Source organism: Schistocerca americana, chromosome 1 (genome assembly GCF_021461395.2).
Source record: "Schistocerca americana isolate TAMUIC-IGC-003095 chromosome 1, iqSchAmer2.1, whole genome shotgun sequence".
Classification (NCBI taxonomy): Eukaryota; Metazoa; Arthropoda; class Insecta; order Orthoptera; family Acrididae; genus Schistocerca; species Schistocerca americana.
The window spans coordinates 544,448,465-544,461,166 of record NC_060119.1 but is presented as its reverse complement, the minus strand read 5'-3'; the positions used below and the strand labels follow the sequence as shown (position 1 = coordinate 544,461,166).

The 12,702-nt window shown below is 39.3% G+C and overlaps 1 protein-coding gene across 1 annotated transcript in view; it reads left to right on the top strand.

Moving 5' to 3' along the window:
- Positions 1-11,345, top strand: part of LOC124574654 — a 70,741-nt gene extending 59,396 nt beyond the window's left edge. The window contains exon 4 of the mRNA XM_047131153.1: positions 8,650-11,345. Within this exon, the coding sequence (XP_046987109.1) occupies positions 8,650-8,754 (105 nt within the window). The 3' untranslated portion in view covers positions 8,755-11,345. The remainder of the gene's footprint in view (positions 1-8,649) is intronic.
- The last annotated feature ends 1,357 nt before the right edge of the window (positions 11,346-12,702 follow it).

Below are 12,702 nucleotides of genomic sequence, written 5' to 3'. Positions count from 1 at the left end.
AGGTCCAAAGTGTTTTCTACAGATTCACTACTAATATCTTTTTTCTCACTCATTTTTACATAGACTTTATCAGCCATAGTATATTATAAAATATAAAACTTCCCACACAAATGTTTGTCACTTTCACAAAAACACTAATTAAGAAAATAAACTGTTACACATCTGATGGTTGACAGTGCTGTCCAAGAATTTGGTCCTTTTTTTAATCCACACCAACTCTACCCATGCAACAATGTCCATTCGTTGTGGGCATCCATAACACAAAATTTTTCAAGACAATTTATGTTTGGCATTCGTCTTACGTTCCAAACATCTATCCCAGCTCAATTCCACCATTTGTAATGATTCATGTTGAATGTTACTTAACCTAAGTTTCTTCTGCCTGGTCCATTGATGAATGAATGCGAAATTTTCATGCTTCGCAAAATTTATTCACATTAATTGACATCCGAACTACACACTTGTTATATAAACAAAACAGACAGACTTCACTGGTCTCTTTGTTATCCAAAAGTTACTTCAAAACTAACCTGCCACAGCATCCCTGCATCAATTTGTATAGAATTTTTACAATATCTTCCAAAATAAAGCATTATTAATTTTGTGCATTTTTGATGTTACAATTAAAATTTACAAAACGTAAAGAAACTGATATTAAAGCCAAATAAGGTGTAAAATACAATATTCAGTGACAATATTTTATAGTAATATCTTTAATTTTCCATAAGGAAATAATGTCTCTAATATTATTTTAGTTACATAATTAATTACAGTTTGGATTTGGAAACTAATATGCAATGATAGTACAGAGCTCGTGCTTTATCTGATTACATACATAAAATGCATAAATAAGGCCTCAAATTCTGGAAATTGGAAAACTGTGAGATGTAAACAATTGGAGAGTCAATTAGAAACGTAATTACAAAGGATATTAATTACAGAGGAAGACATAAAAATAAATAACAAATAAAAACGCATTGCTTGGTAATAACTTTTAAGCTTTTTCTCAAGATAGTGAGGTCTTCTGTTACTTGAATTTTTAGATTACCATTTTGTTAATTAGAAGCATTGATTTTTCATGCTAACATCTCTGCACCCTCTAGTTATTTATTGTTAAGGACTTATTACTTAAATTTCTTGATTAGTTACTTAATTTAGTATAAGTACATAATTTTATCAATGACAACAACCTACCGATAAATATGATAACACACATCCTTCCAGAACATTCCACACACCTTCACAATGAATATCAAGTTTTTTATCAAATAGGGCAGAATGACATACATATAGACACACATACAAGGCCTTAGGAAGCACTGAATTATCTGATAACTATCCGGATGCATATAAAAGAATGTGGTGTTGGACATTTCATATGAGTCCTGGGGGAGGCTGTACCATTATAGTCTTTTCCTTGCTCTATTAGCAAGTGGAACAGGAGAGGAAATGACAAGTAGTGGTACAGGGTACCCATTGCCATACACTGTACTGTGGCTTGCATAATATTTATGTATTTGTAACTGTAGTTGTAGATGTCGACCATACAGCCTACAGTGGACAATATATTCTTTTATAAATCTTTTTGCTTGTTTTTGTTGTTAATTGTACTTTGATAATCATTGTTCTACGGCTGTATCAATAGTCTCTGATACCAGCCTCAATGCAGATGTCTTCAAAGATGTTAGCTCTTTTTCTTGTCATTAGATCTAATATGTTTCCATGAGCAGGCTTCCAAACGTCTGTAATTTTGCTCACTAGCTGTTTGGCACTCACTGTGCATGTTCTTCCATTGTGAAAGTGTCTTGTGGACATTTGTCAAATAATGTACACCATACTGCAGTAATGAACAATCAGTTTATTCATGTTTATTCATAATCAATATTACTACCTGATGATGAGCTTTGTCACATGCAATAGTCTAAGCCAGAGCTTTCTAAACTTGTCTTCATGGTGACAGCCTTCTAATACACACAGTTTCATGAGACAACCTTTCACTAGTAGTGTTAATGAAAGAGATTCTGTAGTAGCAAACAATATTTTAAAGAAATATTAAGGAGTGCAGCAATTTATTTAGTATCATGCTTGCATTGGAAAGTTTTTCTCCATATATCACACACTCCAGCATAGGACATCCCCACTTTTAAGTATTATTCATTATACAGTCTCACTTTTGTGTTCTTGCTGCTGCATGATGATGCAGAACAAACAGAGCTTTGAGACACACTATTTGATTGTTTTCCTGTGTTTGCTGATGTTTCAGACACATTGCTTGACTGATACCTTGCCTCTGGTGTTTCATAAACTGACAGAAGTGTCTTTGTGACAACAGATTCATCCATTCCTGATGACTTCTGTTAAATATATCACCTTTAAAGAAGTAAAAGAATGACACATGTCACAAATGAGAGAGATTCTGATTATAGGAAAAGTGTACAATCTCCCAATATTGCTAATTGAACAGCTTGTCAGACATGGACCAATAGAGAGCACCAATGTACAGCAGCAGAACAGTGACACCTAGCACCATAACTGGAAGTTAGATGAACACAATAATGGAATTCAGCATACAAATCACTCATTTAATGTGTTATCTATGGTTACACTGAATGAAGAGAAGGATGTTTTGTATTATGTTGTCACAAATATTTCATTTGTTTTAGATTTTGAATTTACTAATCTCATGGTACACTACTCAACCTCAATATTTTGGGACATCCAGTTTGGAACACTCTGGCCTAATTGCATGAACCAGATGAATGGTCATACTTACAGACTGTATATCACACAGTTATTTGGTGGCATATAAATGAAGAGTCACTCTATTTGGACACAAACTGTATAGCAAAGCTCCTGAGTCACATAAAGGCATGACAAAAAGACTGTTGGAGAGTTAGCTTTTAATCAAGAAGGCCTTTGTCAAAAGTACACAACATACACATGCAAACACTCACGCGAGTGCAGTTCGCACACACACTGCCACAGTCAGCTAGGGCCATTCTGATCATGTGTGTGTGTGTGTGTGTGTGTGTGTGTGTGTGTGTGTGTGTGTGTGTGTGTATGTGTGTGTGTGTGTGTGTGAGTTGCATTTGCATGAGTGCGTGTGTATGTGTATGTTGTCTACTTTTGACTAAGGCCTTGTTGGTATTTTTGGTGTGCCTTTCTGTGACTCAGCATCTCCACTATATGTTGAGTAGCAACTTTCCTTTTCATTATATTGTTACATTCCATCCTGCATTTCCCATTGTTTAATTTTGAACACAAACTGAGTATTTTTAATGGATAAGTTGCAAAATAGTTAACATCTTGATCGCTGAGCACAAGTGAACTGACTAATAGCAGCACAAAGAAGTTTACATTTTTGATGACTACTGATAACTGATTTATAACACATAGTTTACATTTTGGTAAGTAACTGCAAACTGACTCAATCATTATCCTACATGGCTGCATGGTACATAAGTTTTAAATAACATAAAAAGTCCTAAAAGGCTAACAAATTATATGTTCCTGTCACCAACAGATGAGTAAGGAGTCATAAATACAATTAGATTCTTAAAAAATAAAAATTCAGAGGGATAGAATGGCATATCTCCTAAAATAATTAAGTATATTTCTAAATACTTAACAAAGGCTCTCATGTTCCTTGCATTACATTAATACTTCTTCCATAGCTCATGAATACGACAATTCATAATGGCGTAGAACATGTCAGCTTAACACTAGTTTTTTTTTAATGTAATTTAATTTTTCTTCCCTACTTCATACCTTAAAATTTCATCTCTCTCTCTCTCTCTCTCTCTTTTACTCAAATCTGCAGGAAGGGATACTTAGAGACTGCTTAAAGAAAATCAAAATAATTCCCACATATAAATGGAGATGAAAGTAATACTGGCAACTATGGGCCTGTTACTATTTTATCTGTGCTGTCTAAAATTGTAGAAATAACCGTAAAGGACAGGATAGCAAACTTCGTAGAGAAACTTCTGGAATTCCACACACAGATAAGAACATGCACAAAGTTCTAAACATTTTAATGTGAACAAAGTTTCAATAGCCCAGAGTGCAAAGCTATGCCAAGTCCAAATTTTTTTTCTAAGAGTGGAGTTCAACTGCTATGAGCATATATCTACATCTACATCTACATCTACATCCATACTCCGCAAGCCACCTGACGGTGTGTGGCGGAGGGTACCTTGAGTACCTCTATCGGTTCTCCCTTCTGTTCCAGTCTCGTATTGTTCGTGGAAAGAAGGATTGTCTGTATGCCTCTGTGTGGGCTCTAATCTCTCTGATTTTATCCTCATGGTCTCTTCGCGAGATATACGTAGGAGGGAGCAATATACTGCTTGACTCTTCGGTGAAGGTATGTTCTCGAGACTTTGACAAAAGCCCGTACCGAGCTACTGAGCGTCTCTCCTGCAGAGTCTTCCACTGGAGTTTATCTATCATCTCCGTAATGCTTTCGCGATTACTAAATGATCCTGTAATGAAGCGCGGTGCTCTCCGTTGGATCTTCTCTATATCTTCTATCAACCCTATCTGCTACGGATCCCACACTGCTGAGCAGTATTCAAGTAGTGGGCGAACAAGTGTACTGTAACCTACTTCCTTTGTTTTTGGATTGCATATCCTTAGGATTCTTCCAATGAATCTCAGTCTGGCATCTGCTTTACCGACGATCATCATTATATGATCATTCCATTTTAAATCACTCCTAATGCGTACTCCCAGATAATTTATGGTATTAACTGCTTCCAGTTACTGACCTGCTATTTTGTAGCTAAATGATAAAGGATCTATCTTTCTGTGTATTCGCAGCACATTACACTTGTCTACATTGAGATTCAATTACCATTCCCTGCACCATGCATAAATTTGCTGCAGATCCTCCTGCATTTCAGTACAATTTTCCATTGTTACAACCTCTCGATACACCACAGCATCATCTGCAAAAAGCCTCAGTGAACTTCCGATGTCATCCACAAGGTCATTTATGTATATTGTGAATAGAAACGGTCCTATGACACTCCCCTGCGGCACACCTGAAATCACTCTTACTTCGGAAGACTTCTCTCCATTGAGAATGACATGCTGCGTCCTGTTATCTAGGAACTCCTCAATCCAATCACACAATTGGTCTGATAGCCCATATGCTCTTACTTTGTTCATTAAACGACTGTGGGGAACTGTATCGAACGCCTTGTGGAAGTCAATAAACACGGCATCTACCTGTGAACCCGTGTCTATGGCCCTCTGAGTCTCGTGGACGAATAGCGCGAGCTGGGTTTCACATGACCGTCTTTTTCGAAACCCATGCTGATTCCTACAGAGTAGATTTCTAGTCTCCAGAAAAGTTATTATACTCGAACACAATACGTGTTCCAAAATTCTACAACTGATCGGTGAGCACAAGTGAACTGACTAATAGCAGCACAAAGAAGTTTACATTTTTGATGACTACTGATAACTGATATACAGTAGGGAAGTGAGAGAGAGTGTGCTCCACTTTGGGGATGTATGAAGTTAATTTGTTTTTCAGTGTCTTGAGGTGGCACTGGCTGTTGACGGCACAAAAAGGCCCTGAAGTGGTGCTGTCTTCTGATGTATGATTGTGCCATTGACTGGTGGCCAGATTCATGCTGCCTGATTCCAGCAGGGCTGAGTTGAATCACAATGGCCTGCTTGCGAAATGTTGTGGTAGCCATGGCGGTAGTATGAAATGAGTGATAACACAGTTGACTATCCCTCTCTTTTCCCTTTGGGGAAGCAAAAGTGATTTGGTATCAACCTCGGTATACCTACTCGATACTGGGGGCTGCCATGAAGTATGCAAGGAGGCAACATCTGTAACCTCCTGGGCATTGGAGACTGCTGCTCACAATGCATACAATAGTTCCCTGTCTGCAGCCATACAGCATATATTGGAAGAAGATTAACAGTGGGCTGATACCGTATGGTGTGACGCCAGTTGCTGGGGGTGCCTGTGCCTGAAAGGGAGCCATATGGATGTCTGGCTCTTCTGGGGCAGGGAGCGGGAACATGAAGGGATGGGTACTGCAATTCATCCAGCAGCTCTGTCCACTGAGAAGGACCTTATTCACCACAAACTGCAGATAATCCTATGGGGGGACTGGAAAAAACGGCAGATGAGAGGACTACAGGCAAGGGGGAGCACAGCACAGGAGGCCATACAAATGAGAGAGGAAGCACTCTGAGATGTGGCAGTTAGGAGAGAAAACTAGGTTCATGGAGGTGGATCCACTTGGTAGGTGCACACGGGAGTTGTGGAGGCCATTTCTCCCCCCGCATGCATAAATGGTTGTGATGGCAGGTCACCAGCCCATTACCTATCTACCATGTGAGGGCTTGCCAAATCCACTGATCACAGCCTACAGCTGTAATCCGATCCTCACGGCGACCAAACATGCCCGCCCAGGTGGGGTGTTCCGGGCATCTAACATAGTGACCAAGGCACATGAGGCAGGTGAATGGTCAGCAATAGGAGATGTAGCATTGCGCATTCCTGGCATCCATGCTGCATCTCCAGTGTGCTCTTCTCACCAATAGGAGTGGACCTGTATGACTAGAAAACGTGGAAGGCACCCTTCTGCTGTGGGTCTCCTATAAACTTCTTCATCTGCATCTTGATGGTCCATATGAGGTGTTCTACTTCATTGTTGAACAGCAGGTAACACAGCAATTAAGTGTTCAGTTTCTTGGTTTTCACCTGGCCAGTTGACATAGCAGTGAGCAAGCATTTTTGTCCTTGAGGACCCCAGTGGCCATGATATATGAACCAAAGGATGTCCCGTCAGACAAAAGCCAGAATGACTGCTCAGGGCACAATATGTTTCATTATCAACAAGATCACTGTAACAACATGAGTCAGTCTGTGGTGCAGCATAAAATAATTGTGGATAGGGTCTGATGCATGACTGGAAGTCTGTCAGGCCACCTTTGCTGGACATGTTGCCATATTTGGCAGAGGACAGGATTTTTGCTGATAGCGTATGCAGTATGAGAGCTCATACTAGGAAAGCCATCCACCACCTTTTGAGATTTCTCATCAAGATAAAAGCAATTGGATTCCTCCTTGCTGAAACTGGGTTGGGACCCTTAGGCAGGTGTGAGAGAGCATCTGTATTGGAGTGCTGAGCTGTCAGGTGGAAGTGTGAATCTCATAATGGTAATGGCTAAGCAACAGGACCCACTATGGCAGTGTATGAGCCGTCTTATCTAGCAGATGTGCAGGGAGGCTGATTAGAGAGAGAGAGAGAGAGAGAGAGAGAGAGAGAGAGAGAGAGAGAGAGAGAGAGACTCTCAAGGCTTGTGATCCTAGATGAATCTTCACACCATATAAAATACATGAAACTTCTTGAATGCTTAAATAAGAGTGGGCCTCCTTGATTTGGGAATAATTCTGTTGAGTTATGGTGAACATCTTTGAGGTGGATGTGATAGACCACTTCAAACTGTCAGGTTTGCAATACACCATCACAACTCCAAGCCCAAATTGGTGTGCATCAGTAGCCAAGAACAGCTGCTTACCCAACTGATACACAGTGGGGTAAGATATTGAACGAAGACTACCAGTCAATGCCCTAAATGTTTGAGCACTTGCAGTCATCCAGACAAATGGTACCCCATTTTTGATAACTGGTATCCACATGTAGGATGAATTTATAATATATGCGACTTTCCCAGGAAATCCTGGAGCTGCTTTACATTAGAATGTCGAAGAAGAGCGTCAAGGTAGCGATGTGACTGTTTGTTGGCTGTATCTCCCGCTGAGAGATAACATGTCTGAGATATTTAGTAGAGTTTTGGAAAAAGTGGACTGCTCTTTGAGCCCCACATCCTGCAGAGTTTGAAGCAGAAGCCAAAGGTTCCACAAATGGCGCCTGAGTGGAGGGACCTGTGACAACGATATTGTCAGGATAGTTGATACAACAGGGAAAATATTGTGTGAGTTTCTCCAAGAAATGTTGGAAAAGCACCAGAGTGCTTGCTCCCCCAAAACCTAATAATTTGTACTTGTAGGAACGATAGTGTGTGTCGATGACATGTAACTTCTAAGATCCCTCATCAAGTGGGAGCTGAAGGTACACCTCTTATGAATCCACCATGGAACAATACTGCCATCCCATCAGTTTGGTCACCAATTTTTCTGGATGCAGGGTGGAAAATACATGTCATGGTCTCTGTGTAATCATCACCTTAAAATCACTACATAGACAGGATTTCCAGACATTCCTTCATGATTAAAAGCAGTGTAGCCCATTAGCTGGATGAAATAGGTTCAGTCACCTCCAAGGGCTATCAACCTGTGGAGTTCCTCCTTAACTTGATAGCAAAGTGAAGTGGCACTGGTCAGGCTAAAAAACATGAGGCTATGCCATCTGCTTAAGAGTAATGTATGCAATGAAATCCTTAACCCTGCCTTGTCCCAGCAAAAAAAAGTCCAATAAGCTGTCGCAAGTTCATGATGTTCCTACTACAGCACATGGTTTGCAGCCAGGTTAACCAAATCAGTATGGTAAATTTAATTGCCCTGAAAGCATCCAAGCCATACAAGTTTTCTGTAAGATCACTATCCATCATGCTACATCTGCTGCAAATTGTCCAAGAATGTGTTGTCTGTTATAGGTAACAAGATGGCATATAGCTGGAGAAAGCAGTGAAATACTGAGGAGCAGACACATGAGAAAATTGATAAGAGATTCTGCGGCACCATTATCGACTTGCAACTGAAGTGGCTTCCCATTGATACACACACTGATGAACAACTTGTTAGAAAGCTCCTCAAGGTTGTAACATACAGTGTGGAAGATGACATTAATGTCCATTGGTGGAGGGTTGAGGCTGCAGCACAAGCAGATAATGCTTGACATACTGCTACGATGTGTCCTTTGTTCTGACTGTGGTGGCAGGAAGACTAATGTGTGGGGCAATTCAGCCATTCATGTTGAAAAAGAGAAGCAGGAAATGATGGAAGGGACTTGTGGGAAACAGCCCATCATGGATGTGTTTGTGTGGCATGTAGTGCACAAATGGGCTGTGATTTCTGCCTCAGAGGACATGCCCAAACATGAGTGCCTGCAATCATCTGAGTTGACAGCAGGCACGTCCACCCAGGAATCCAAATGCTGGTCCACTATATGAGAAACTTCAAATGACTGAGCAATAGAAAGGACCTCATCCAACAAGGGCTCGTCAAACTGTAGTACTCACTAGTTGACTTCTGTATCAGGGGACAATCTGATGATAGCAACCCAGACTATAGTATCAATGTAAGGCTCCTTATTGTTGAAAGGCAACAAAGTGGCAATTCCAACTGGAGCCCTGCAATTCAACAGCCTAAGTACAGTATGACTGATGAGGCTGGTTCATACACTGATAAAACTCCACCCTTGAGAAAATAATGTTTACGCTGCCGACAATAAGATGACAAAAAGGAACCCATTTCATCCAGTGAAAGGGAAGTGGGTTCCTGAAGTGGGTCAGCTTTCCTAACAAAAGATACATGAGGAGTGGAAGCCAAGAGAGAAGGAGAACCTTAACAGTAGAGGGGTCCATTACCTGGAAGGTGGCGTAGTGTTCCCACACACTGTTCTTTTGTATGCTCCTCCCCCTCCCCATCCTCTGTATACTCATCATAGGCAGTGAAGGGAGTTGAATATACTAGCATTTGTTGAGACTTTGCCAGTAAACTGGCCAACACCCAGTCAAACACGACAGTGTGTTTCTGTTGTTGCAATTCCAAAGGCCTCTGGCTCTCCAGCTGTTGCTGCTGCAAAGAATGGAGCATCACCTCCAAGGACACTCTGGAGATCACTGACAAGTTGGCAAGAAACACATATGAAAAGTCCAATCATCTTCTCCACCACTCATGTTGTAATTTCACACACAAATAAGAACACAAACAATATCATGTGAACACAGTTCTGATTGTCCATGCAAGTCCAGAGTACAAAGCCTGGCCAAGCCCAAGACACAAACACAATTCATCTAGAAAGCAGAGTTCAAGTTACTGTGAGCAAATACAATAGTGAAATGATAGAGAGTCCACTCCATTCTGGGATTATATGAAATTAGTTTGTTGCTTGGCATCTGGGGGTGGTGCTGTCCAACAACAGTGCTTGCAGACCCGAAGATAGTGGTGTCTTCTGATGCTTGATCAGTGGCCATCAGTGGCCCGCCCCATGCCACCTGGCACTGGCATAGACGAGATGATCATGATTGCTCACTTCTGCGCCTCCTGAAATGTTGCATTATCCATGATGGTAGCACCAGTACAAAATGAGTGATAACATTGTGGTTACCACAGAAACATAGCATAATAAATAGGGCACAGCATGGTTTCAGAAAATGTCAATCCATAAAGACACCAGTTTCAGACTTCATAGCATATGTGGTTGGGGCACTGCAAAAACAGCAACAAGTTTGCAGTCTATTTCTCAATGTATCAAAGACATCTGATCATGTATGTTGTGAACTTCATTAGAAAAATTAAACCATTGTGGCATAAGAGGCAAAGTAAACAATATTATCAAGGCAGTCACTGAAAATAGGCAAAAATGTATAGAGATAAAATTTGAAAAGGGCAACAGTTTGGAAAATTTGCTTTCAGCATTCAGAGAGATAAGACATGGTGGTATGGGCGCATGAATATTTATTCTATAAGTAAATGACATGACAGAAGCTGTAAATTACACAGTGATCATGTATACTGATAACACATCTCTAATAGTCACTAGTGAACCTGCAAAGGACTTTGGAATGAGGGCATGTGTAGAGATGGATGAAGCGAACAAAGATTTTGAGGGCTACAATCTTTTTATAAATGGAAATAAAATGACTTCCATGAGAATACAAGCAAGTAAGGCAGTTAAAGCAGACAATCTTCATATCAAGCTTGGCGACTCTAGTGTTTCACAACATCATTGGCAGCAAATTTCTGTGATTGATCTAGGACAGATTCATGACATGGAAGACTCATATAGATCAAGTATGTTCAAAACTTCACACAAATATATTTCTAATGATAAAAGTGTCACCAATTGTTGAGTGTGACACTAAACTAAAGATGTATTATGGTTTAATTTATCCACATGTCTCTTACTGTATACCTGTGTGATGCAGTGCAGCTAACTGCAAAATAAGGTTATAAGGTGCATTGGAAACCTATCACCAAGGCAGTCCTAAAGGAATAAATTCAAAGACATACAAATACTGGTAGTGTCTGCTCTGTACATATGTGAAACAATTATGTTCTTAAACTGCACAGCTTTGCTGAAGAAAAATATATGTAATTACAACACTAGGCATAAAGATACCAGTAACTACCATATGTATTATAATAGACTTAAGTGACAAAGATCCTGAAATATATAGATGTATATTTTATAGAAAACTTCCATGCAGCATAAAGAACTTAAAAATACTGTCTACTTTCAAACAAACACTAAGATGTCACCTGGCCTCACCTTCTTTATACAATATAAGGGAGTTCTTAGATGACAGTATACAAAATCCTTAAATAAGAGTGTCATCTACAAATTCCATGTAAAATGATGCAAAGATGTCATGCTATCCATTATATGTTTGCACAAATGTTTATATTTTCTTAACTCTGTATACTATTTTGTGTATGTACATGTGTGATTTTATTTGTATGATGTAAACTCCAAGTCCTACAAATACCTGAAAAATTGTGTGTATTCATGTTTTTAATGTAAATAATCACTAAATACTTTGTAACAAATCCTTGTATATCTTGATGTATCCAATATGACTACAAAGAGTGATTAAAGAATGAAAAATAAATAAATAAATAAATGTGTCTCACAGCAGTCCTCCCAACATATCTGTTTGCAGCAGCTTCCAGTCACTTGACACAGTGAAGTCCATTTACTGCTGCTTATAAGCAACAAATAACTCATCATGTTCATGGATATGGATGTACAGTGGTGCAGCATTGACTCTGATGCAATGTTTTTTGGACAATAAACAAGTAACTTTAAGTTTTCATATTCTCTTTTAATACTTGGAACAGTTACACTATAATTATTACAAGCTTCAAAACTGAAGTGATGGGCTTGTGTTATAACAAAGGAAATACCTGTGATAAACTTTACTTATTTGTTGAAGTTACTTGGAACTTTGAGTCACAAACTTTTCTTTTATAAAAGTTATGCTCATGGACAGATACGAAAATCACAGAAATTTATGACAAATGCAGACAATACACTGCGTTGTTGGAGGGGGAACTTAAATTGTACACAGTATGACAGTTACAATTTGTACAGTGCACACTATTATGACACAGCAGTCATATTCAGAAGATTTATGTTTACACTGTGACCACAAACTTTCAAACACTTCCTCATAACAAACTGATAAAAGCATGGAGAAAGATGGAAATATTGCATAAAGTATGTAAATATCTACATTTTTGTGTGTATGTTTGTGTTTGTTTGTGTGTGTATCGACGTACCAGTGCTTTCGTTTGGTAAGTCACATCATCTTTGTTTTTAGATATATTTTTCCCATGTGGAATGTTTCCCTCTATTAATAAATATCTACATACATATACTGCAGTTAAGGAGAAGCTATTTTCCAAATCACATATTGGGACAAAAGTTTTGGAATGCACAAGTGAGCTTGCTACAATCGATTTACTGTAAAATATGTTAGAGA